This window comes from Ammospiza nelsoni, chromosome 2 (genome assembly GCF_027579445.1).
Source record: "Ammospiza nelsoni isolate bAmmNel1 chromosome 2, bAmmNel1.pri, whole genome shotgun sequence".
Lineage (NCBI taxonomy): Eukaryota > Metazoa > Chordata > Aves > Passeriformes > Passerellidae > Ammospiza > Ammospiza nelsoni.
In genome coordinates, this window is record NC_080634.1 from 56,626,348 (window position 1) to 56,653,266 (window position 26,919).

The 26,919-nt window shown below is 43.5% G+C and overlaps 2 protein-coding genes across 3 annotated transcripts; one reads left to right on the top strand and one right to left on the bottom strand.

Moving 5' to 3' along the window:
* Nucleotides 1–458: 458 nt before the first annotated feature.
* TRIM13 (tripartite motif containing 13) lies at nucleotides 459–6,775 on the bottom strand. 2 transcript variants are annotated; one of them, XM_059493585.1, is made up of 2 exons: nucleotides 6,645–6,775; nucleotides 459–1,693 (listed from the first exon to the last, which is right to left on the bottom strand). In XM_059493585.1, exon 2 carries the CDS (start codon nucleotides 1,688–1,690, stop codon nucleotides 461–463), a length of 1,230 nt encoding a protein of 409 aa, XP_059349568.1. In that variant the 5' UTR covers nucleotides 1,691–1,693; nucleotides 6,645–6,775; the 3' UTR covers nucleotides 459–460. The 2 variants fall into 2 exon arrangements, with proteins under 2 accessions (XP_059349568.1, XP_059349567.1); XM_059493584.1 differs by lacking the exon at nucleotides 6,645–6,775 and adding an exon at nucleotides 6,460–6,566.
* A 7,298-nt stretch (nucleotides 6,776–14,073) lies between these two features.
* SPRYD7 (SPRY domain containing 7) lies at nucleotides 14,074–24,277 on the top strand. Its single transcript, XM_059466442.1, has 5 exons — nucleotides 14,074–14,208; nucleotides 15,429–15,545; nucleotides 18,458–18,624; nucleotides 20,250–20,352; nucleotides 22,833–24,277. Exons 1-5 carry the CDS (start codon nucleotides 14,103–14,105, stop codon nucleotides 22,928–22,930), a joined length of 591 nt encoding a protein of 196 aa, XP_059322425.1. The 5' UTR covers nucleotides 14,074–14,102; the 3' UTR covers nucleotides 22,931–24,277.
* Nucleotides 24,278–26,919: the final 2,642 nt, after the last annotated feature.

A 26,919-nucleotide genomic window follows, 5' to 3' on the forward strand; every position in this document is an offset into this window, starting at 1 on the left:
AGTTCCAGAATATGAATGATGCACACTGCATTTTGCAGTGGAAGGGCAGTCCTCAGCAAACCTGTCAGCACAGTGCTCACCTCAGTCACAACTCTTCTTCCTCTTTCCAAACCATCTCCCAGTTAGAATTTTTTTAAAACTACAATCTTTTACCTTATTCTACAATTACATTAACATCAAACTAAAAATACAGTTTGGCCCTATATTTTGGTAAGGAAAATGATTTACAGTGAGTAATATTCCCATAATTGCCACTGAAAGAAGAATCCACAAAATGTTTTTCAAAGCTCCATTTCATTTTCTGCTTTAGCAGTACTCAAACTATGGGAACATTATGAATGTTTTGGAATCATTTTGAATCTTAGAATGTTTCACTGAAGTCTGAAAAGACCAATTAATTTAAGAAGTTCCATGTTTTCTGCCCCAGATCTCTCTTAGTTCTTTTATTCCAGCAGACACTTCACAACAGTTTATATTTGCACACAAACTGTGCGACGTTATCCAGTACAACCAACGTATAGTTTTTACACTTTTCTCTTAAGAGTGAAGCTCCATCTGTCATCTGTTCCCAGTAAAAGACTGCATGATCTGCTATCTCCACGGTATCTGCCAAATAGGACAAGCAAATTGTAAGGAACTGAGATTTCCAGCACTGGAGATTGTCAATGACCGACTCCACAAAGGACATTCTGGTGACAGCAAGAATGAGCAAGAAAATAAGAGAGTTCACTATAAATCTGCGTGAAAAGACCGAGGGAATCTTGAATTTGAAAGTGTTGCTTTCCTGAGGCAAGGAAAGTTTGTCCACATCAACAAGCTTTATTCCATTCCACTGGCTGGTATCAAAGCTCTTCATTGTGGGACTGATGTCCACAGTGGAACAAGGTAAAGGGGTTTCTTTGAGCACCTTGATTTTTTCCCTGAACTCCTGCATCTGCTGCAGAAATATAATGGGCTCGGACACATCTTTGAAGGCCTCTGCAATGTTAAAAGCCATCCGCTGCTCTTGCAGAATGGTGTTCAGTTTATTGATTTCCGGATCGTAGGCCTGCATCACCGCAAGCTTCATGGTCTCAAAGTCAGACAGAATCTCATTTCTCTTCTGCTCCAGCGTGTGCTGCAGCTTCTCAAAGAACTCCTTCACTTTGTCAGAATCTTTCGTCAGCATCTGCAGAGCTTTCCTCTTGCTGGTCTCTAAGGTATCCAGCCGTGAGAGGGCATCTCCACAACGCCAAGTTTCAAAGCCCTGGAACAAGGTTTCAAAAGCCCGCTTCTCCTGGGAATAAGCTTCTTCAATGGAACAGAAAACGTGCTTTGTGTGGTCACCACGGGTGGCACAAACCCCACAGATCAGCTGCATGTCTGTCCTGCAAAAAATGTTAAGGGGCTGCCCGCTGTGCACTTTGCACACAGGCATTTTTGGAGTTACTTTGATTTTGTTGTACTTCTCCACGATGCCTTTCAGGGAATAGTTGACCTGCAAGCTGTTGACTCCAGTGACAGGAGTCTCCTTTCTGCATGTGGGGCACTTGAAAGGGGATGGCCTCCAAAGCACATTCCGCACATTTCCCTCAAGAATTCCTTCCAGACACTTTCTGCAGAAATTGTGTGAACAGGGCAGGACACGAGGATCGTCAAACAGGCTACAGCAAATGGGACAGGTCAGATCTTCCTCTAAGAGCTCCATCATGTCCTAGGAAAGAGAAAAAAGATGGTAACAGAACTTTAAAAACTTATTTCTCCCTCAAGGAGACCATACAAAAACCAATTTCCATCTGAGACATGTTTCACTGAGAAAAGGATGTACTTTTTCTTCCAGAATCCTTAAGACAGAGCCTCAGCTGGGTTTTTGCAGCCAGTCCCCCTTAGCTCTGGTACCTGGCCAGCAAATGGCAGGCACAAGAATGGTGCAATGCTCAGGCAGAACCATTTTTTGGACTTTCAACTAGAAATGCTGGAAAAGAACACTTGCCAATCTCACCAAGGATTCTTAAAGAACATACCTCATGTACTCACAGTAACAGTGCAAGACTTACATCTTTCCTTGCTGATGCAATACACATAAATAGGATTTGCACAGAAGATACACAGCCAATATAGTCTGCTAAGATTTGATTACTTTCTACTTGCTCCACTCATCCAAAACTTCCAGTTTCAACCCCCACACACTGGTACTGTAGACAATACTAAAAGTGACTGAAAAAGCCCTGTTGCAGTGTTTCTGCTGCTACAGAATACATAATGTGTCTTTTTGCTCTACCTGCAAGGCCAAAGGAGAGTCACCACTCACTTTAAGAATTAGCGTTTCTCTTGCTCCTGCAGTACTTTTAAATAACCAACTGAATGTGCTACTATTGAGCCATTCAGCACCAAGTCAAAATACTTCAAATAACTTCAAACAACAGCCGCCCATAATCCTTGATAATTCATCATGAAACAAAACTGTGGAACATTTTTGCTCATCTGCAATCTCTATTTCCAATTCCATTCTCACAGCATTCACACCCCAGGAATTTTTTTCTGTGGAGAGAACCTACAGGAAGAATATTTATCATGTAATCCTTTCTACTGGAAAGTCTCAGTGAAAGGACCCAGTGCACTGCCCTCCCCCCACCTCTAACTAAAGCCAAGTTCTCAAATGCAGACACCTTGTAACTTACAGCATGCTCTAAGAAAACAAATACATAATAAAGACCAAAGTAGGTGACAGTCTGTATCATCCAAAGCTCTTATACACTTTGTTTTGAGCTATAATTAGAAAGATGCTTCCCTTGCATAAATTCTTTCCGTATTACACAACATTTATTCATATATATGTAATAAAATTCCTCTTATAAATTGAAAGACATCACAGAAAAGTGCATCAAAGTACTGCAAGTACTGCTGTGACATCAAGGCATGTGAATGAGCTCTTAATTAGTTTTGATGTAATTTCTAAGGTTTCTGTCTCCTCAAAGAAATATGAAGTGGAAAACATGGGAGCCAAGAACAGAGCTGCAAGGGAAGATCCACGCTGCACAGGAGACAAGAAGAGTAATAAAAACAATACTACTGACCCAAGGAAAGCAAAGTTCACTATCAGGAAGAAAAGTGAGGTCAGTCCTGACTTTCCTTCACAAAAGGACCAGTAGTCCCAGTAAGACTTACGGTAAAAGCTATTCTTGGGAAGTGTAAGCAAACCTCCCATGCTTTCCAAGTGAGGAGGAGGGATTGTCACAACCTGAAAATTCACTAGAACTTCTCAGTGGGCTGAACAAAGACAGCAGTCCAGTGTCAGGGAACTCTTATCCTTTATTATACAGCCACCTTAACTCCCACAGCCATCCTGCTGTTTAGTTGTAGAAGTGTTGGCTGACAAGCTCTTGACTTTTACAATGAACTTTACCAAGCTCCCGACTCTCCCAGCAAACTTCAGCACAGAGCAAGGGGTAAAATCCAATTGCTGGGATAAAACAAGAGAGGAGAGAGTAAAAAGGGAAAATAGAGAAAGTGAAGGAAAAAGACCACCAGTCCTTAGATCCCATATTGGTCCTGCCACTATGTACGGTCCAGATCTGGGATCAACAAAAGCCTGGGACCAATCCCTCCCTTTTACAGTTTCCCTAGGGCACATCCCTTCATTTTTTGTGCCATTTGCTGCTGCTGGCACATGCACAGTGAGCCCTTAGAGCCCTTCAGGAAATGAGTGGGAGGGCTGGGAGCCCCTTTAGTGAGGTGCCCAGGACTTGGCCCTTCTCTTGCAGCAGGCACACTAACCGTGAGCCTCCAGGCCGACTAACAAGCCCAGCAATGAAAGGGAAGCTGGCTCACAACAGCTCTTCCCTGCCTCAGCAGGACCCTCCCTCCCAATCCCAACTTTCCTGTGACAGCACAACAGTCAGAATGCTTGAGACAACCATGATTATGTACTTGTGCCCACCATATATTTTCTGTGCTTGCTGGAAAAAAGAGACTTTGGAAATGTTGCCAGCTTTTTTACTCAGAACTAAAGTCAGGAGGCAGAAGAAGCCACCACTACAACTGAGGAAAAAGTCCCAGAGAAAAGGTCTAACAACTCTGACTAATGGGTTTCCTGTAAGCCCACAGATCCCATTCAAAAACCTCATTTTCTGTGAGGAGAATGTAGTTTTGAAGCACCTCTCATGCTCTCAAAGCAACGTTTCTCTTCCATCTTCTTCCTAGTGCTAAAAATAATAGGATGACAGGAAGATGGTAATTTCATCCCTCACTCTTGAATCTTCCTTTTTGTGAGCAGCTCTTTCTTTCCAACTTGTACTCATAGCTTTAAGCCACAGTAGCAACACAAAGACCAGTTCAGCTCATGTGCTAAGAGGATAATAACTACAAAACTAAAATGACAGTTTTCCATCTCTTAGTAAATGGAAATGCACAGGACAGAAAATATTTGCTCTGGTCCATCTCCTTTACCAGGGAGGATTTTACTTCCCAGTTAGGGAGCTGGAAAAGCAACTTTGCGTGCCTGACAGCAAGAACTGCAAACCAATGCAGAAAATGCTTACTGTAACACTTTCCATCAAAATTGCAGGACAAACACTGAAGATTTTCACACTCCTAAAAATACAAAAAACATACACAAAATGTCTTCATGATCCAACTAAAACTGTCCTGTTGCATTTCAACCACACTTACTGAATTACATAATTATGCTTCATAAATATAACAATTTCAAAACATTTATACAAGATCATTAAAACCACTGGATTTTTTAAAAATAAATGGGCAGGTCTATAAACTTCCCCCCCTCCCCCTCTTACAACACCAGAAATGCCAAACCAAAAATACTGAAGACCTGTATGACTGGTTGAACAGATTAACTTCTGTCTTCTTTAATTTCAGACAGTAAATTGTCTGTGGATTGAAACATCCCTTAGCAACCTGGTATTTGTGTGATGATTTAAACTTTTCCACTGGGAATTTCTATGTGTAACGTCTGACCCAGGTTTGGGTGGCCCTGGAATTCCCCACTTGTAGCACACAGACCAAAAGCATCTCTGGGTACAAACCCAATAGATGTCACCCATCAGAAATAGCAACTTGCACAGTTTTATCATTAGGAAGAAGAATGACAAGCAACATCAAACCATAAAAGCAAAAACAACCACACTCCAGACAAAAATTCATTTAGCATGCTTCTCAGCACAGAAGTTGGGTTTATCAGCCAGCAGCATGCTGAAAGCAAAACCAGAATTTCACCAGGCTTCAAAACAACCAAAAAGATTGCTGCAATGGCACGTAACTGTTCCAAATGAGACTTGACCAAGTGAAGCTACATTTCTACAAGCAGTTGAGCTAGTCAGGAGAGGTCACATCTCCCTTCCTTGGCAAGGACCCTGGTCTGTGTCAGGACCCCAATGAGCAATTGCAGCAGCCTTCCCACAGAGAGGGGAAGGGAGATGGAAGATCCTCCTTCCAGCAGCTATGATTAACCCTGTTCACTCCACTGAGAGAAACTGCAATCTAACGGAGGGTCATTGTATCCATTTTATTGGGGAACACCTGATCTCCATGAGCCGTAGGTAACATAGGATCATAGAATGTTAAGGGACTGAAAAGGACTTTGAAGATTATCTAGTCCCAACTCCCCCTGCCATGGGCAGGGACACTAACCACTAGACCAGGTTGCCAAAGGTCTTACCCAATCTGGCCTTGAACATTGCCAGGACTGGGGCATCCACAACCTCCCTGGGCAACCTGTTCCAGTGTCACTGCTCCCACAGTAAAGAATTTCTTCCCAATATCTAAACAAAATTTCCCCTCTTTCAGTTTGTACACATCACTCCTTGTTCTGTCACTATAGTTCCCGATGGAGAGTCCCTCTCTGGCTTCCCTGTACACCCCTTTCAGCTACTGGAAGGCTGCCATCCAGACAGCAAAAAACACCTGGGTAAATTGCCCATGCTTCAAAGCATGTATTCTTCAAAGTATTTCATAGCCAAAGGTTTTTCCAGGAGCACCCGGCAGATCCAACATGTCCAGACTCTCCAACGGCAGGAAGGCCGAAGAAATAAGCGATCTGTGCTCAGTGCATTCACAGCCCCGTGAACACCGTTTCACCCCCAGGGCTGGCCGGTCTGTCGAGCGCAGGGGCTGCCCCAACGCTGGCCCCGCGCTCACCCCCATTGTCCCTCGACCTGACAGAGGCTCCCTTGCCACTCCTGGTTACAACCTCCCTCTCCAATTCCAGCGGGGAATCGCCCCTAAACGACGGCACTGCAGCCAGCCGCCGGCCCTGGCTTCCGCGGGGGTCTCAGCGCTCTGCCGGGCACCGCAGCCCGGGGCAGGGAGGCCCTGCCGGTCCGCCGAGCACAGCGGGCATGGCGGCTGCCGGCGCTACCGGCGCTCCGGCCGCGGCGTCCACCGCCGCCTCTCACAAAGCCGCGGCCTGCGCTCGGCGGGCCGGGCCCGCCCGTCCTGCCGCCCCCTGGTCCCGCTACTCACCATGGCAGCCGGGGCCGCGGGGCTCCGGGCAGGCGGGGGCCCGGCCGCCTCGGTCACTCGCTCGGCCCGCCGCGCTCCCGCCCCGGCCGCCGCCCGCCTTCCGGGCCCGCCGCTCCCGCCCCGCCGCCCGGCCCTGGCCCGCCGGAGCCACCGGCCGGGAGCTGCTGTCCCGCCGTCCCACCCACCTTGGCCCGCGGCCGCCGATCCAGCCCCGGGGCAGGAGCTGCTGCGGCTCTTCCCTTCCTCCGTTTGCCTGCGAGCGGCCGGGAAGGCCTCCGGAGCTGCCGGGAGAGGGCCGGCGGTGGATGCTGCCTGCCTAAGGCGGCGGCCGAGGCTGCAGCCTGTGCCTCCGCCGAGATATATACGGGTTTCTGTTGTTTGTTAACTCTGTTAAATTACACTTGATCCTGCAGCTCACAGGCGCACGTTGCACAGCCTAAGGAGGGGCGCTGCTGGGTGACAATCCTGCTGGGGATCTGCCACCTTCCGAAAGCACTTATTAAAAGAAAACATAATTTGAGACAGATAGCCTTATGTGCTTCATAAAAGGAGAGTGATTCATTCTTATTTGCTTGAACACACTGGTTATACCGTTTCCAGCTGGTGAATCTCTTCGAGATTTAACGTGGCCTGTAAAACCAGTGCAGCTTTTCCATAAAACACTGACTGGTCCCAGGGAAATGGAGCAGAAGAGATCCCATGTCTACTTGAAAGAGCATTCTAGTTACAGGACTATGAAACTGAATCTGGAAGTGCTGAGATGTCAGAGGACCTTTGTGTTGGGTATCTCTTTTGCAGTTCTGATAGTTCTCAGTTAACAGAACAGGTCTCATATCAAAGTAAAACTGAACTTATTTTCAAGTTAGACTTTGTGAAATACTACATCAAAAGCTGTTCTCATATGTACATACTCTGCACCCACTCCCCTACTCTGTACCCACTGCAGTCCCGTGACTCATCAGCACAGGGGAGACTCTTCACCTCCAGGACTACTCACTCAAGGAACATCACAAATTGTATTTCTATCAAATGAAGCTCCCTTGCACATCTGACATATTTCTTCTCATTATTTAGGAATCTGGATCTTAAAAGCCATTCAATAACGTTACTGAACTATAAGGTTATGCTTCCCCAATTCACTGCAGTCAGTTGCTCCTCACCTTCTCTCCTTGCTGCCCCACACAAGCTGGCCTGCCTGCTCAGCTGAACTCAATAGGAACAGTTTGACCCGGGACAAGCATTTTTGAAAATCCCTTTGAGAGTGCTTACACACTGAGGCATTTCTTCCACTATCCACTGGAGAACAGCGCCAGCAGGTAGAGTTGCAGCACAAAAGCAACTGAGACCTTCAGATGTATTTCAACATCCTGCTTGTTTCTAATTGTCCATCATCTTGTTTGCTGTTTATTAAAAACAAGTAATTCCAGGCAGTTTCCCTCAGCCACCTAAGCTGCTTTCAATTGATATCCCAGTGCTTGTGCATTTACATTTGCTGAGTACTCCTTGTCTACACATACCCAACAGCCACTTTTATATCAAAAATTTCTGGGTCCTGTTAATCTTTGTAATTTTATGGTTAAAGATTAACAACAACATGGCATTTTAGATTTCTCACTCATTATTTCCATATATTTTTGGTATAACATTTGCCCCCCAATATATTTTTAGAGTGTGTTTTGTTTTCTATTTGTTCTTTGGGCTGGTCTCCTTATGAATGAAGAAGGAGCTGAATGGGTGGAAGAGTGGTTGCCTGCCCACCTGGGATAATGCCTCTTCATTAGGTCCACTTGAAAATGTTCTTGTCCCTCCTTGCCTTTGATTTCTTCTGTCAAAGAGGAAAGCTTAAACTTCTGGGCAAACATACAGCAGGGTTTCTGTGCTTGGTGCACAGAAACACTGCCCAGCCAGCACCCTACTTAAGTGTCTCACAGCTGTCCTGAGCATAATCAAATAGAATTTGGTCACTCTTCTATTTCTTATCTGAGTCACACACAACTGTAAGTCCATCTTTCTATACTTTTTAACTCAGCTTCAATAGCAGCACTTTCAGTAGCAGTTTGTTTATGAGCTTGCATCCCTGCATCCAAGAGCACAGTGTCTTCCCAAGGCAGCGTCAAAGGCTGGTTGTGGAAGCTTCAGAGAAAAGCTGTGGCTGATGGAAAAGAGCATTTGTAGATCTGTGGAGTAATACATAAACAAAGCCAAGGGAAATCTAGGCTCAAAGGAGAGGCACAGCTTGAAAGGAGGTGTTAGGATAAATGCCACTTAGTTATGGGAGGGTTGAAAATACAGGGGTAGAAATTTGGAAGGAATTATACAATAGTGGTAATTTCCAGATTTTCAAGACAAGCACCATATTTTTTGTAAGACAAAGGGCATTCATCTGCTGTCATCTTTAAACTACAGAGAGAACCCAGATCATGGCTCTTCTAATAAACACTATGCCAGGAAATTTCTGAGACTGAAACTCAGAGTTGTGGTTCAGTCGGCGACCTCAGAGCTGACAGCTCCTACTCCCCTTGTCTGTCCCAGCTCTGCCAGCCTCTGCAGATGCTCTACTGAGCTGATTCCACCCACTCAGTCAGCAGAACACTATTCCCTTCTCTTTGTTGAGGTGAGTTTTGTGCTGATTCAACAAGTTAAATCAGCCCAACGCAAGATTAGACAATCACCAGGTCTAACGTCAGAAGAGCGAGGAAAAGAGGAGTAAGATTTTCCTCATCCAGTGGCAGCAAGCCATTAACGTGACTCAGGTTGTAACAGGTAACTCTACCCTGACAGGCAGATTCTCAGGGGGTTAAGCCAAGACAAGACTGTGCTACTGGCAAAAGTCATCATTCCTTCCTTTCCCCTTTCCTTAGTCATGCTTTCCTGAGGCCTCCTCTCTGCTGGCTACAACACTCATGCAGCCACATGTTAAGCCAGATCAGCTTGCCAACAGAGCTGAAAACTAACAAAAAAAAAAAAAAAAAAAAAAAAAAAAAAAGAAGATAAAGAAGAAAAAGAAAAGAAGTTTCCAGCAGGATCAATTTTGGCAGCCAGCTGATCCTGCAGCCAAACAAACACCAGTGCCAGGATGAGCCAGTGAGAGGGCCTGTTTCGGTGGCAGCCTGCACACACGTCAGCATAAACCAGAAGTGCCTCCACAGGCCATAATTTCACAAATGCTCCCAGCGAGCTGTTGCCAGCACTGCTGCCAAAAGTAACACAGCCTTGCCCTCAGCCACACCAGCTGCTCATTCCAGGCTCCAGGCACCCGCTGTGCTTTGCTGGAGGAGAACTGATTGATAAATATAGCTGGAGTTAAAAGCAGCATTTTTTTCCTCCCAAATTTGTATTCCACATCAGTGAAGCACCTCTGAACCAAAGACCTGTTGGATTTTAATTGTCTCCTGGGGTGAAGCTCCATGAAAAGAGGTGAGTTGAGGGCATTTTACAGTCTTAGCCTTGGCTGCAAACCTGCCTTCCCACTAAGGCTTCACGTCCCATTACAGAGGTGTCAGACACACAGAATACACTCCAGCTTCAGGACAGAGACTTCTTGAAGGACTCTCCTTTATTCAGCTGTGCTGGGGTAAGCATACTCTCAATCTGAGGTGGATAATGTAGTCACTGTGGGTACCTAAATATGGACATAAATCTGCAAGAGCCTAGAGCAGCTTGATAAGAAGCTACCACAAGGTAACGAAAATGAATAAATTATTCAAAACAGCTCCACATATCAAACACCTTACTGATATATAAATGTTTCACAACTATACTGTATCTAACTACATTTCTTTTCAACAGATACATCTGGACTATATTAAACATTCCAAACAAGGGATCAGAGAAAGCAGTTTCTTGTTATTGTTCCATAAAAGCTACTTTTAATATGGATTGTAGAAATACTAGGCATTAAAAATCCATGAAGGATCATCAGCAACTGAAATGATCAACTGCTGTTTTAAGGTCTGAATTTCAGAGTCTGCCTTGATATCTGCAGGGTCTCTGCTGACTATTTTAGCAGTCCTGAAAAGCTCTGTAGTTTTGCATACAGAACTTTGACCTACAGAGTTAACTAATATTCAGCACTTTGCCAGATTTTTCTGCAGAGGGACGTGGGGGGGAATCGATGATGAATTCAGTCAGCTCCTTAGCGAAATCCTATTTATTTACAAAGAATGTACAGCCACGTCCCATTTCCTTGCACGCAGAGGAAGCAAATGGGAGGGAGAACTGTACAGCAGTCCAAGTTTGCTGCTCCAGCCAGGATGCTTGCCCAGAAGAAGCTGTCCCTTGGCTTTTTCTCAGGGCCATACACCACTGCTTCTCCCACTGTCTGCTGGCTCTTGCGTGGTGTTTCCGGTCCCGGACATGCACACAGGCAAACACAGCTGCAACCAATCTGCTCTTGCTGCTGCACTCACAAGCAGTCCCTAGAAAAGTCTCCCTGACTTTCCCCAAATTAGTGCTTGCTCATACAAGTTAGCTCATCTTAGCACCACTTGGCCATGCACCCCTGTGCCATGGGCAGCAGTTTCTCGGTTTTAGCTATCTTATGCCATAAAAGTACTCAATTGCTCCTTCCTGAACAAAGCATGGCCAGCATCCCTGTCAGTTTTAATGAGGTTTGGGGACTGCCTATAGATCAAAGCTCTGCTCCAGTGGGTTTTGCTTGTATTGCATAAAGAGGAAGGGAGAAATGACCTCCAAAACAAAGAGAACAACAAGGAACAAAATTAATTTCCATATGTAATTTCTTCTATGATTTGGCAAGCATCAGATTAACTGTGTAAAACAGAGGAGTTCCTACAGAAAGTTAATCCTCACAAGAACTACATTATGGTGAAGATTTCAAAAGTACAAGCACAACCTGTTTTTCATCTGAGACCTTGTCTGTATCATCTTCCAAACCACAGACCTGACCCTGGGAGTGGAAGGACTGCTTTCAATAAACAAACCTTGATTTTCCAGTTCTGCACCATCATTTACTTCTGTGCAAGTTGCATGGAGACATTACTAAATCCATTCCAACATACATAATAACTACTTTTTTACATTGGTTTTCACAGGTGTAAATGCCTCCACGAAGCACGCGGCAGCGGAGAAGCAAGTCCGATTGGTTTCTACTTGCAGGACAAAGAGGAATTATTTCTCTGAGAACAGATTAGTCATGTATTACACTGTTGTAATGTGTGCTGCCACAATGGGAGAGAGCTGCCCTCTCCTGCAAATTTGGCATATCAGGGAACCTTTCTGAAACATACTTGTCTGAAGCCAGTAGATGTACTTTGCAGGGCTAATGAGAGACAGTTGTATTTTGTGAATGAAGCTCTAAGCCAGAGAATGAAACAAATCAATGACCATCATTTTCCTTCAGCAGGTCCTCCAAATAAGTCTGCATTTGTGAAATGGATAGGAGTGGTTGTGTTCTACTAGCATGGTTCCCAGACAAAATGTTTCTGCTGCTACTGTTCAAGGAAATAAAGTTTAAACACTGCAAGCAGCAAACATGTTTAGGCATGCTGAGCATAATTTTGCATCCAGTGTGGGAGGGTCCAAAATACTTGGCCACCCCAAGTGAAAGAAATGAACATTCAAGTAAGGCAGAAGCTGAATTAACCCTTGATTAGCAAGCACAATTATACTTCTACATATTGAAGGCAAGATCTTCATTTCTCTGGGGCAGTTCTTTGTGCACTGTAAAGCTTTTGGTGCTCACACACTATAAACAGCCTGACAAGCACATTTACAAATACACTGCTATCCTGCTGCAACTGTTCACCTCATCCTTCAAGAAAGTCATTTAGAGCTTAAATCTCTAGCTAAGTTTTCTTTTTATTTTCTTTTTTTTTTCTTTTTAAAACTATATTAATGTTTATCTTTTAGCATTTACTGTAACAAACCCACAGGCAATAAAAATCCCACAGTGACTTAAATGAGACTAAATTTGTGAACAACAAGCTACCAGTAAGAATCCCGATGCCTTCCATATGAAATAAATAAACATCAGTTTCCACCTAATATTTACTTCTTGGAAGTTCAAGACTAATCCCATTTGGCATATTTTAAGGAAGTGAGCTCTTGACCCCAAATGTTTATGGGCTGTAACAGTAAGTCCAATAAAAAAAAAAGGAAGAACATTTTAGAGCTGCTCTTAAAATCAGATTGGTTTTAGGCACGATTTTGAGAAAGACAGCACTTCACCTCATGTTTCAAGTAAAAGGGGGTAAGTGTGACTGATACAGCCCATCCAGACCAGTAAGAGATTTGTGGCTATGAGAGTTTATTTTAACAAGGATTTCTGAATATCTGGATTAACCCCCTGGCCCCCACAAGACAGATAACATAGCACCACATGGGTCACATTACTTACATCATACTTCATACTGTAATAAAATGTTAAGGGAGCCTTCTTGGTGAAATGCCGCATAATAATACATTGAAATAATGAGAAACAACAATTTCACTCCAAACTGGTTTGGAGATAAAGAAGCCTTCAGATGAAAATAATCAAATTACCTGCTATCTGCAAAACATTCTACGTCAGCAGCCCATGCCACATTTATTTGATATTTTTCTGTAGGTAAATAAAAATGTGAAGTGGGCACAGGTAGGCTTCCATAGCCATGTTATCAATATTTACTGTGTTTGTTGGAGCCCAGTTTGTGGGTCCTGCTCTGGATGCTGTGTGTGCAGTATGAATGCAGAAATAGACATAGAAATGCTCCTGTAACCCAGGGACCACAAATCATGTTACAGCGCTTTTATTAGGTGGTATGTATTCCACCTCTGTGAGAGGGACACAAAGCTGGCCTCAAAACAAAATAATAAGTGCAGTGATAGCACAATGTAGCAGTCATGGCAGTTGAATTTGAGTGAATTTAGGAGAGGTTTTGAGCACATTAAGAAGTACTCTAGGAGCAAAGTGTACTTCTTCAAACACTCGGGGTTAAGACTCGGAGATGGAAGGGCAAAGGTCTGGAAAAGGAGAGAGCGCAACTCACAGGTGCACCTGCAGGCCCGGTTGTGTGAACCTTTCATTTCAGTCAGCCACGTCTGAGTTTTCCAAAAATTAAAAAAGAGAAAGGTGGAGGGGGGAAAAAAATGAAAAAGGACATAAAACAAACGGGGTTCTTGTTACTTGGTGCCAGGAATAACTGAGCAGTAAATTTCCATGAAGGAGTCCCTTCCCACGTGTGAGGTTCGCTGATGCCAATCAATGCCCTCTTTTTTTATATATGTATATATGCATAGATACATGAATGTATCTATGCATATATACATGTGCATAGATGTATATATACACATGTATATATGCACAGATACATTTATGCATGTACATTATGCATAGATACTTTATATGTATGTACATACGTACAATACGTCCTTTAGGAGGCTGCGCCGGCCGCCTCACGCCACGGCGACAGCTGCGGGAAAAAGAGATCAGCAGGGGCTGCACTCGTTGTCCACTAGATTTTAATTTCCAGAGGAAGGACGGGACGCTTATGTTGATTTTTATTTTTTTTCCTAATTTAATTTAATTTCACTTTAGCCCGCGCTCGGCCCGGCGCTCCCCGCCCGCCATGTCGCGGCGGGGCGGGGCGGGGCCGTGCGGCGGCGGCCGTTGGGCCTGCGCGGTGCGGGGGGTGCGGCCAGCCATGGCCGCCTCCGTGTTCTGCTGCTTCTCCTGGTGCCGGGATGGCGGCGCCGGGCACATTCCGCTCAAGGAGATGCCGGCCGTGCACCTGGACACGCAGCGCATGGGTGAGCGGGGCAGGGGCGCTGCCGCCGGCGGGCGGCTCCCTGGCGGGCAGGGCAGCAGCCCCGGAGCGCGGCACGGGGGGTAACCGCTGGAAAAGTCGCCTTGGGGCTGCTTCTATAGCAGGAATTGGCAGGTTTTTAAACCGAGGAAGCGTGGTTTGGGTGTGGTTTAAAGCAGTTCGTGTTTAACTGAAGTTGGTGGGCGCAGTGAGTGTGTGAGGAGGCTGAGGGCGGCAGGCTGCTCGGCGGGGCTGCCGTGGCAGGGTGGGCACGGCTGGTTCAGAGCCGAGGGGCTGAGCTCGCAGAACCGCGGAATCGGTGAGGCTGGAAAAGAGTTCTGAGGTCATCGAGTCCCACCTGTGCCCCAACGCCACCACGTCAGCCGGACCAGGGCACTTAATGCCACATCCAGCCTTTCCTTAAACATCTCCAGGGCCGGAGACTCCACCTCCAGTTACGGCAGTGGGGATGGAGAAGGAGCCAGGCCGTGCAGTGTCTTACCCGTAACTGCTGCTCTTTTGGGGATTACCCTTAGCATGAGCTGTCCACAGAACCGTGCCCGGGCTTTGCTGAGGACAGAGGGGATCTGGGCCAGCAGCAGCAGAGCCGGGAGAGAGCTGGGGAGGAATAGGTGCGGTCCGGTGCTCGGGCACAATTGTTAGCCACAGCCATGTGCTTGGCCATGAAGTGCTCCAATGGAGAAGGAAAGCTTAGCAGAGAATTTTTTCCTCTCTGTATTGGCAGGCACATTTCTAATATTTCAGAGACTAACTAAACACCTTGCAATTCCATCATCAATCATTTCTACCCGATATGCTTTTCCTTCTTGTTGCAGAATGCTTTTTGTCGGATGTTAGAGAACAGAGTACAGGGCTTTGGTCTCACAGTGAACCCTTTCTGACTAAATTGTAAGTTATGCTTTTGATGTGGCTAAAGCAAAGGTGGTAATCAGCATGGTGCCATAAAGCCCGAGAGGTGAAAATTAGATCAGCTGATAGTTTTAAAATAAATAAACCCTAGTGGAAAGATGAACTAGCCTGTAAACAACCTTCCTTCTCTTGCTTCAAAGTACAGCCCATCATCATATTTCTCACAGACTAATGAAGCTTTTACTTGGAGCAGAAGTAACAAAACCTGGTCTCAATATTTAGGGCTTTTGAGGGCTGCTTTCAGGTTTCTAAAATGTTTTGAAGTTCTGTGGGTTTCTTTTTTTCTATTTGCAGGAACGGATGTTGTCATTGTTAAAAATGGCAGAAGAATATGTGGCACGGGAGGATGCTTAGCAAATGCACCTTTGCATCAGAACAAGAGTTATTTTGAGTTTAAAATCCAGTCCACAGGTTAGTCAGCAAAAAATACACAACTTTAAACTTGGGAGGTGTGTTATATTGCCTGCTGGTGGCAGTATCTCAAAGGCTCAGCACATGCATCTTTCTAATTGCATCCTTGAACTTGTGAACTTTAGAGAGATTTATAAGTTACTGTGTGAAAGGAAATTTCTTTTTTTTTTCTTTTTTAATTCTGACTCTAAAATATTAAAAATAATAGTAAGGGTATTACTAAAGGAGTGCAAATTCTAAGCCCCCACATTGTTCTGTATGCTGTTATAGGCATGTTTTTCAGGTGGCATATTTTAGAAATTATTTTTCATCAATAAATGCTTATGACCACATAAAACACTGTAGCTATGGAGTATTTTTTAAGGAGTGCAGTTTATCCAGTGATATTTGTATCTATTTGTCTACCCTCATTTGCACTTAGCAGGCACAGTTAGCCCAAGCAAGGGTAACACTCCTTGTGCTACCCTTTGCTCTTCAGATCAAGTGTGTAGCACTTACTCTGACACTGCCTTATCCAGAGGAGCCTTTCAGCACCTTGTTCCTTTATTTGCTCCTACAAATACAGTCAGCTTCACTACTACAGAGAGCACTCCAGGCTTGCCTGCATTCTGGCATGAAAAGTCAGCCTGTATTTTTAAAAGCTGCTAGCAGACACTCTGAAAATAAAGCTGTGCTTTCCTGAAGTGTGTGTGGGGAGGGAAGAAGAAGGGAAGTGTTAGTCCTGAGGCAGGCCTTATGTACCAGCTGGAGCTTGATGCTGAAACTTTTTGGATAAGAATTGTTTGCCTTCAGGTGGGTCAGAGTGCAGGCAGCATGTACACAGATCTGCCCACAACACCTTGCAGTACAGCTAGCTGGTTAGTTTGAGCTACATGTAAGCCCATATCCAATTTAACTTGGCAATTTTATTGTCCTTTTTTTGGGAAAAATCCATTGCAGGTGTTGTTCATCTATGGTCATTATTCAGACAGTCTATCCATGTTCTTAACACTTGAGAAACATGAGAGATAAACTCTTCTGGTTTCTGTGTGCCTTTTTTCCTCTATTCCTGTGCCCCAAGGCAGGAGAACTGTGGAAGACTTACTTCTGGAAATCTAAGATTTACTTTATCCCTGCACAGTCAATTAGAGGTTATCTATGGGGTCACCCTGACTATTATAAAGTTTTTTGAAGTTGAATCAAACTCTTACCTTTTCATTCTTGCTGTTAGAATAAATTATTCTACAGTTTCATCTTTTGAAAATAAGTTTCTTACATATTTGCCTCATTTTAGTCTTCTCTAGACTAAAAAGTCCCAGTTTGTTGGGGGTTTTTTTCATTATCACCTTATAGATAAAATTTTTACACTTTTGATTGGTTTTGTTGTTTCTTCTACAATATCTTTAGTCAGCCTAATTTATCTTGAGGTACAGTGCTTAAAATGGATGTTCTGCTTCAGCTGCAGCAGCAGTAGATTACCTCATCTGTTTTATACATGCCACACATCCAGAAGTTTTCCACATCAGTAGAGCACACTCACACTCAGCAAGTGTTTGTGAGCTGGTTACCAAGCCACTACTGTATTTGTGCCACTTACTGTTCCTACTTACCTGCTCTTCTTCATATTTAAATAAAAACAGATGCACTTTCTTTATCTCTAACTAGTTAGTCACTTTAAACCTCTCAAGAGCTTGCAGTCCTGTCAAGCTGGGATTGGCAGCACGTTTAATCAACACATTGTCATGTTATGCAAGTAATTGATGGTAATACACAACAGTATCTGACCTTGTGCATTCAATGCAAAACCTCAAACCACACTTGAGTCATCTTTTTTGATTTGACAGGGTGCTGCTGATGAGTAATCCTGGAATAGTTTTCTAACCACTCGTGCCTTCATATTGCTGTAACTGTCTAGACCATGTTTTCATCATTTGACTATTTCAGTGTTGTATGAGTTTCAAAATTATTACCAAATCTAGGTCTGTAACATTAACACTTTCTTTTTTTCCATAAGACTAGTCCAACTAGCTGAAAAAGGAAAATTTGTTGTTTACAGATCCATGCTAGTTGGATTTAATTTTTGTGTCCACCTACAGCCTCAGAGTTTGTATTCAATGTTTTTCTGGGGATGAAAGTTAAGCTGAGTGGTTACAATTCGCTTTCTCAGAGAACCTTCATTTTCAAGATAGATGCTGTTTGTCTTCAGTCTCCTGTGGCTACTTGTGCTGGGTCTGCTCAGGATGGAGTTAATTATCTTCATAGCACCTCCTGTGGTTGTGTGTTTTAGATTTGTGATGAAAGCAATACTGATAACAAAACAATACTGATAACACACTAATACTTTAGCAGTTGCTGAGCAGAGCTTGCACAGCATCAAAACCTTGTCTGTTTCTCACTCTACCCCTCCAGTGAGTACGATTAGGGTTGCATAAGAGCTTGTGAGGGGATAAAATCACGTGGATGACCCAAAATAGCCAACAAGATATTCCATACCACATAGCACCTGTCTTGTTCAGGAATAAATGGGAGAGGAGGGGATTTAGGGAGATTAGCCATCTTTTACTTGGGAATTGGCTGGGCATCAGTCTACCCCTGGAAAGTGGTGAGTGATTGCCATTGCATCACTTTTTTCTTGTTGTCTCTTTCACTTCTGCTTTACTTACTAAACAATTTTTATCTTTAGCCACAAGTTTTCTTGGTTTTACTCTTCCTTTTCTCTTCCTCCATTCCACGAGGGCCTGAGTGGGCTGGGGAAAGAGAATGACTGGTTGGATGGTGCTTAGCTGCCAGAGCTAACCCACAATAGGAGATATCTACTGGTAGTGCCATCATGGCATTAGTTAGAAAACAAATTCTTTATGCTGTCCTGCTTCAGTCAGTCTTCAAAATAACATGGCTTTTTTTTTTCTTACTGTGTTAATATCACATTTTAGGGATTTGGGGTATAGGAGTTGCAACCCAGAAAGCAAACTTGAATCAAATACCACTTGGTCGAGATGTCCACAGTCTGGTGATAAGAAATGATGGAGCTCTCTACTATAACAATGAGGAGAAAAATAGGCTACCAGCAAACAGCCTTCCTCAGGAGGGTGATGTGGTGGTGAGTTTCTTAAGGCTTTCTTACTTCCTCACCTAAATGCCTCTTATTTACAGCTCTGTTTTAAGTCAAATTGTTCAGTTTGTATCTCTCAGTTTGGAAAGTGCTGGGATATAAATTCCTGTTATCTCTGAATGAATCAGCAGCCTGGACATGGGTGGACTTCATTCTTGGTATTGATAGGTTCCTAATTAGGGATGGACTTGACCAGGGTTTGAGAAATAGTTTCTGGTGCTCTATTTCAGTATCTACCTGACTGACAATTCCCATCACGAGGATCTTATGTTGTTTGACGTGGGATCTGCCTGAACAAATAATGTGCTGGAATGCATTACATGTCTATGCACCATGCCCAGCTGAACTCAAGAACCCTTAGCTAACTGGTTAATGATTAGAAAGACAGAGCAGGGCAGAGATGGGTCCTGGGTGATAAATTAATTGTATTTTTAGCTACACTTTTGTAGTTTGTGGGGGATATTGAGTGGGGAGGGGGGGTAATGTTCCCTGGAAAAATGATTGAGGGAAAATTTTAATTTTTTGTACCTTACTATTTCAGGTTTCTCAAAACATCCTTAAGTGACTTTGTTCAAAGTGCTGTTTTTTTAGTACTGTCATTTTCTCTATGTCCTCTTAGGTATTTTCAAAAATACATGAGAGCAATGCAATGAAATTGAGACCATTTATCCCCCCTACTTTTTCACACAGGGTAACTTGCCTCTCTTATAGCCATGGTTAGAAATGCCATCTTTAGAAGCTGCAAACAGCTAGGGGTGATAACTCCACCCTTAACCCTCAGATACAATACTGGTCTTTTAATCCCCTTCTGAAATTGTTTTTTGAAGGGTTGCAGTTTGTTTCAGGCTTTGGTGAACTAGTGTGATCTGAACAGCTTCAGCTAATCACAAAAAACACAACTGATGTGTTACTGTTAACTTCCTCATTTCCATAAGTATCAAGTTATTTTGTTCTGTCAGGAAAACAAATTTTTGAAGTCCTGCCTGAGCTCACAAATTGTCACGCTCAGACATACCAAAGCAGTGAGGGAAGCCCTTTAGCTAACAGATGAGTAAGTTACTATCTTGTTAGTGTTTGCTTTCTGCCCTGTGGTCAGCATATTTATAGCGTTGTGTGTGAAACCACGGTCTGCTGCTGCCAGCAGAGTAAATGAGCTGAGAGAGGTTCCCATATGGAGGTATGGAAGGGTGAACTTGGTTCCTAGCATCGTTATTTATTAAAGTTATTACAGGGAGAAGATACAAACAAGAAGACTGCAATACTCCTTCTCATACTCAAAATCACTGAACATCTTGTGTTTCTTTAACGTGGTGAAGTTTGGAAATTTGTTCTGTTAACTCAGTAAGATGTGGAATGTATTGTGCATTACTGTGCTGCATCCCAGTTGGAATGGGCATTAAGGAATCCTGAGTATTTGAAAATACATATGTTACTGGTCACTTATTAACTTCTAGTCTTTGGCAGGATATGTCAAGTGAGATTTTCTAGGATGCTGTGGTTTGCATAATGGTGTTAAAATCTGCCTATGGCTAAGAAAGCTAAGTAGCAGTCTTATGTGTATAAACTTGTTGATGCTTTTTTTTTTTTTTTTGTTAATTTTCTATACTTTCTAGGGCATTACATATGACCATGTAGAATTAAATGTATATTTAAATGGCAAGAACATGCATTGCCCAGCTTCAGGAATCAGGGGGACTGTATATCCAGTGGTCTATGGTAAGTCAGAGATTTTCAAACTGTTTCACATTATGGAAGATATTTTCATTTAGTTCTGTTTTGTGAGCTGTGTATTCTTCTGACTTAAATGTAACACACATCAATCATCTATTCTTGGCAACTACAACAATTAATTACCTGAAAATTTAAACCTAGGAAATGATAAAAGAATTTTTTTGACTCATTTTTAATGCTGCTTAATAGGGAAAAGAGCACTGCTTACTCACTGCTTATAGTGTCCACATCCAGCAAGCTGGGGAGTTGCTGCACTCAGTCTAAAAGTTGCCAGGTAAAAAAAAAAATTAAGCAGATGGCAGACTTGTGGGTTAATCTGATTTATCTGTGAAGCTTGATATTTATGCCTTTTAATTTCTCATACTTCATAAATGCCACCAGTGTTCCATAGCAATAGAATTGTTGTTTGTGTTTTCCTGAACTTCCTGTGCAGTTTCTGCTCTTTGCTGCTTGTCCTATTGCTCTGCACCACCGAGCAGTGCCTGGATCCACCCTTTTGGCACCTTCCCTTCAGATACTCACAGATATTGGTGAGGTCCCTTCTCAGTCATCTCCTATTGAGACTGAGCAGACCCAGCTCCCTCAGCCTTTTCTCATAGGAGAGGTGCTCCAGTCCCTTCATCATCTTCATCACCATCCTCTGGACCTGCTCCAGGAACTCCATCTTCAGTTTATCTGAGCCTCATTTAAATAGTAGCCAAAATAATTTTGGTTGTAAGGATAACCCTTAGCTGCATGATAGGGATAATTTTTAATTCATGGTGGGCTCCTAACGAACTGTTGGCATGTTCCCATTTATATCTTGATACATTTTGATTGATACGGAGTTTTACGAACAGGAAGAAAACACACCAGTTGATTGTAGAGTCTTTGAAATCTGTGAATGTAGCTGGTGAATCCCTTGCTTCAAGCCCTGAGGGCGGAATGGTTGTACATGGCCAGGCTGTGATGTGTCCTTCAGCCACCTGATGGCGCCGCTAAAATGCTGTGGCGGCAGCTCCTCGTGCAAAACCTTCATCATCGTCAGCAGCAGCAGAGTTACTGTGAGGCTGCATCCTCCTGTCTTTTGGTAGGGGTCTTACACAGCATGAAGAATGAAGGTTGCTTTCAGAAAATACTCGGTGGCATGTTACCCTACTGTTAATCTTTTTTCTCTGACTCAAGAAGTTCCATGCCTGGAGAATGCAGTGACCTTTTATTGCCAGGCTCTTTGGGTCTTCTTCCACAAGTGGGCATAATTTCATTATAATTATCATGTCTCCTACATGTAGCTATAACTTGAAGCCTGCAGGTTGTTTTTTTACACTACTTACTTGGTATAAACTTCAAGTGTCCTTAATTTAATGTGAGCTTCTAGTCCTGTGGAAGGATTTGGCTATACAGAACAGAGTTTCTCAAACATTTACTCTATTCAGACTAGAACTAAAGATATCTTTTTAAGAGGAAGGTGGCAGATCAGGCAAACACAGTGTCAAGCTTGAGCAGATAAAACAAAAAAATGGACTTAAAGGTTATTCCCTACAGCAGCTGTACCTCAGGCACTTTAATGGAAGCAAGACATAAACACTGTGTAAGTACTAGAGAACTGTACAAACACACTGATAGGAGTTTTCACAAAGCCTAGGGGGGAAGAATTCCAGCCTTGTCTCTGAGATAGTTAAGTTCCAAAATACGGAGATGAACCTTTTCTTGTTTGAACTAATGTTGATGTTCTGCCAGGTTCATCTCAGAAGTTGTCTTTGAAACAGACCTTGCTTTTCTGACTAGGTGGGTGTTTCAGTTTGCTAGTGAAGTACACAAAAGTGTTGCTCTGAAAATACTCATCAGTTTCTTTTTTATATTCTACATTGAAAGTACTGTTGTAGGTGGGTAGATTATGCAGGGGGTCAAAACCAGGGAGAAGTTCTGTAAAAAAAACCACAATAATTTCCAGTTTCAAGAAGCAGTCAAAGAAGCTCTCTTTGCATCATTTGCCAAAACTGATGGTTTGATACCACTGCTGCAGACATGGTGAAACCTTGTAAACCTCCAGAAAGCCACTGTAGACAGGTGAAACTCCAACAGAATTAGGAACAGAAAAATATGCACGTGAAGAGGGGACATCCCTGCAAGGTTTATCTGGTAGGAGCCTTAGTCTGTAGATTTCTGGAGAAATGGAGTAGAAAATTTGGAATCAATAGCCTGAAGCTCTGCTAACACTCCTAGTGAAATTAGACATTCTCATTGACTTCACTGAGGAACCATTATCGAGTAAACAGCAGAAAAGAGAGATGGTTTGCTCTCCTGGCTTAAGGCCTTACCAAATTCATTGAAGAGATTTATTTTAATTGTGTATATGTAATGGGTATATTGAAGAAATTCTTTGTGGTTTAAGCACAGTCTACAGGTTATTAAGATGGTTTAAAAGAGGATCAAAACTGTTAGTGTTCCTTCTCTAATTCCTTATTTTTGATTCTCCTCTGCAGTTGATGACAGTGCCATTCTGGATTGTCAGTTCAGTGAATTTTATCATACACCTCCACCTGGGTTTGAAAAGATCCTCTTTGAGCAACAAATCTTCTGAATGTCTTCATACTGAGAATTTGTACCCTGCACTGTTACAAAAGCTTTGTCATCTTGAAGCCTCACTTTACTTTTAGGAAACATATCTGTATTTTTAGTAAGCACTTGTGACTGTTGTCTGCAGAATAAATACGTTAACTGCAAGACCAGGTAAATGTGTTGCTGTCCAAATAAGAGTTTTCTGGCATTGTTTTGTGGTTAAAAATGAGCATTTTGAGGCAGTGTTTTTCTCTGATTTGTACTTGATGCATAAGGAGACTAGGGATATTGCTGTTTTCAGTAGTATATTCAGTATTTTGGATAAACTGGAGCTCTGTAAGGCAAATAGTTCTTACACATATGATAGCTGTGGAGATGGATAGTTGTCATGATTTTTTTCCCCCAGCTGTTTTCTCACAGAAATTATGTAATTTTTTTAAAGGATGCATTGTGTTTGTAGTCTGTGATTTGGAATTGTGGTGTCCTCCCAGTTGTGCACAATGATTAACAATACAATGACATAACTAGCAGCTAGATACTTGCTAGATACTTGTTTTTTGGCAAGGTGTAGGTTAATCCATTCCTTCAATCTTAGGCCAGCAAATACAACTTAACTGTTTCTTTTAGCTTTTAATTTGCTTTTATTGTGACTAAAAAAATAATAGAATATTTTCTAGTAATACTTTTTTGTTGAACCTTAAAAAGTAAACCTGAACACTACCTGTGTGTTTGAGGACCACCATGCTCTGGTAAGAGAGTAAGTACAAGTCACTCAGGTTGGGTAAGCAAAGATCCAGGTGAAGGGTATGAGATGTTATGGTGAAGCCTTACATCTAAACTGTAAATTAGATTATTCTCTTATGGAATAGCATATTTAATTTCTTCATGAATCATTTATAAATGGCTAAGACATTGTTCTAAAATGTAATGCCCTTGAATATACATTGTGAGATGCTATTTTTCCCCCTCTTGTCATATTTAATATACTTCCTAGAAGAATTTTTATTGTAAAAAAAAATCTTCGTACTGAATGTTTGTGTTTTAGTTTTGGCTTTTCCTGGGTTAATGTGTTTGCATAAATGATTTTATTTAAATATTTTTAGAAATTAACCTTATTATGAAATTTTCAAATACAAACAGCTTTCTCAAAGTGTTTCACCTTAGAATTTACTACTTTTGTCTTAACTCTGTGGCCTGTGTCTTCCTTCCTTTTAGCCTTGCTGTCACGTGACAGTATTGGGTAGAACTTTTCAACCTTGTCAGCATTATGATGTAAACCTCAGGAAATTAGAATGAAATTTTATCATTTCCCTTTGAAGTCTCCTCAAATCAGAGTAGGATAATGATAAATAAAGTCTAAATCCTAAAACACCTTCCCCCCACACCTCCCTTCTTTCTGGGTTTAATTTTTTTCCCAATTTGCTCTACCTCGTTCCCCCAGCAGTGCAGAGGGACAAGGAATGGGGGCTGTGGTCAGTTCATCACATGTTGTCTCTGCTGCACCTTTTTCCTTGGGGGAGGACTCCTCACATTCTTTCCCTGCTCCAGTGTGGTTCCTTCCCTTGGGAGACAGTTCTCCAGAACTTCTCCACTGTGAGTCCTTTCCATAGGATGCAGTTCTTCATGGGCTGCTCCAGCATGGATCCCTTACACTGGGTGCAGTCCTTCAGGAACAGACAGCTCCAGCATGGGTCCCCTTGGGACCTGTTCTGGGTCACAGCCTTCATGTGCTCTGGGTGGGGCCCTTCACAGCCTGCAGGGAGATCTCTGCTCCCCCATGGATCCCCACAGGCTGCAGTGGCACAGCTGCCTCACCATGGGCTGCACCAGGGACTACAGGGGAATCTCTGCTCCAGTGCTAGGAGGACCTCCTGCCCCTCCACTGACCTTGGTGTCTGTGGGCTGTTTCTCTCATGTTCTCACTCCTCTCTCTGGCAGAAATGGTGCAGTTTTCCCCCCCACACACACCCCTTTTTAATCTGTTATTTTGGGGCTCTGCCACTGTCTCTGCTGGGCTTGATCTTGGCCAGCTGTAAGTCCATCTTGGACCCAGCTGCATCTGTCAGAAATGGGGGAAGCTTCTGGCATCTTCCCATGGAAGCCACTTCTGTAGCCCCCTGCTACCAGAACCTTGCCATGCCATCCCAATACAGCTTCCACACAGCCTGGCTTCAAATGTCTGATGCAGGTCTCCAAGTCCCAGGTTCCAGGGATTGCCTGTGACCTCTGAGGCCAAGAAAAATGGCCCTCTGTCCTTCCAGAGGTGTGCTGTCTTGGAGAAGCTGTGCTGCCAGCTGGATGAGTTCAGTGAGCAGGTGGCACACCAGAGAACATGAAAGGGAGATAGACAGGGTCTTCTCTGAGTCTGAACAGCTTGAAGAGCCTCAAACCCATCTGGAACAGGGGAGACAGCAGTGTCTGCCTTGCACTATCAAGGTAAGAAAAACCTCTGGAGAAAAGGATGGATGGAAGCTGATGACTTCTGGCACCAAGAGGAATGTTCTTGCCACACCTATGGGTTTACAGCTGCAAAACAGGTTAATTGCCCACTTAGCTGAAGAGAAGCTAGATAAGCATGGAGGCCCAGATGGTGAACGATACCTTGCTGATGAGAGGAAATGGAGTGAGAAGGAGCAGGCACTAATAGGACAAGTCAGTAGTTAACTACAGATCTAGTGTTGGGAACACGATAAGATCCTAATAGGTTGTGGTAAGAGCAGGCAGTGAGGTGGACTGAAAACTGGATGAATGGCCAGGCCCAGGGGGAGGTCAGTGACACAAAGTTTAGTTGGAGGCCAGTAACCAGCACTGTACTCCAGGGTCAATACTGGCTCAAATCCTCTTTAACATCCTCATTAACATTCTGGATGATACAGAACAGTGCAGAGTGCACCTTAGGGAGTTTGCAGCTGACACAAACTTGAAAGGATTGGCTGATATGCCAGAGGGTTGTGTTGCTATCCAGAGGGACCACAACAAGTTGGAGAAATGAGCTGATGGGAAACTTATGAAGTTCAACAAGGAGAAGTGCAAAGTCCTGCAGTTGGGAAGAAACAACCCCATCTGTCTGAACAGGCTGGGGGCTATCCATCTAGGAAGCAGCTTGGCAGAAAGGAACCTGCAGGTCCTGGTGGACAAGGTGAACTGAGCCAACAAAGTGCCCTTGCAGGACAGAAAGTGAATGGTATCCATGTCTGCGTTAGCCAAAATACTGCCAGCAGGTTAAGGGAGGTGGTCCTTTGCCTTTACTCAGCCCTGGTGGGGCCACACTTGACTGCTGTGTCCTGTCCTGGACTCCTTGTACAAAAGACAGAGACACGCTGGAGAGAGGCTGAAGAAGGGCCACAAAGGCGATTAAGGGTGAAGCATTTTCCCTATGGGGCAGGGCTGAGAAAGAACAGACTGTTCAGCCTGGAGAAGGCTCAGGGGGAATTTGATCAGTGCATGTAAGACACATGGAAGGAGGGTGGAAGGAATGCAAAGCCGGGGTCTTTGCAGTGGATCACAGTGACAGGACTAAAGGCAATGGGCAGAAACATATGCAGGAGGCTCCCTCTGAACATCAGGAAATGTTTTTTACTGTCAGGATTGCTGAGCACTGGCATAGCTTGGCCAGGCTGGTTGTGGAGTCATCATCCTTGGAGGTATTCAAAAGCCAGCTGGATAGGGTTCTGGGTAACTGGGTCTGGGTGGCTTTGCATGAGCAGGAGGGTTGGACCAGGTGACATCTGGAAATCCCTTCCCAGCTCACCCATTCTGTGTTCATTCAAATGCTTCACCTAGAGTTGTATTTCTTATGTTCATGGGTAAAGGAGGAAGTATTTAAAGAAATTCTAATCACTGTATCTAACTGCATCCAGCAAACAACTCTCTCTGAAGACTGCTGTGGTTAAGAATATTTAACATTAGAAGCTGCTACCTTGAGCTTAATGTAGACTTGCTTTAAAACAGAGAGGAGGCTGTCTTCATCAAAGCTGGTGTTTGAAATGGAAAACATTTTGGTAAATATAA

What these genes read in the sequence shown, in the direction of transcription:
- SPRYD7 (XM_059466442.1), top strand. Translation starts at nt 14,103, where the DNA reads ATGGCCGCCTCCGTGTTCTGCTGCTTCTCCTGGTGCCGGGATGGCGGC. An exon ending in CCTGGACACGCAGCGCATGG is followed by an intron (nt 14,209 to 15,428) that starts GTGAGCGGGGCA and finishes TTCTATTTGCAG; the next exon opens with GAACGGATGTTGTCATTGTT. An exon ending in GTTTAAAATCCAGTCCACAG is followed by an intron (nt 15,546 to 18,457) that starts GTTAGTCAGCAA and finishes ATCACATTTTAG; the next exon opens with GGATTTGGGGTATAGGAGTT.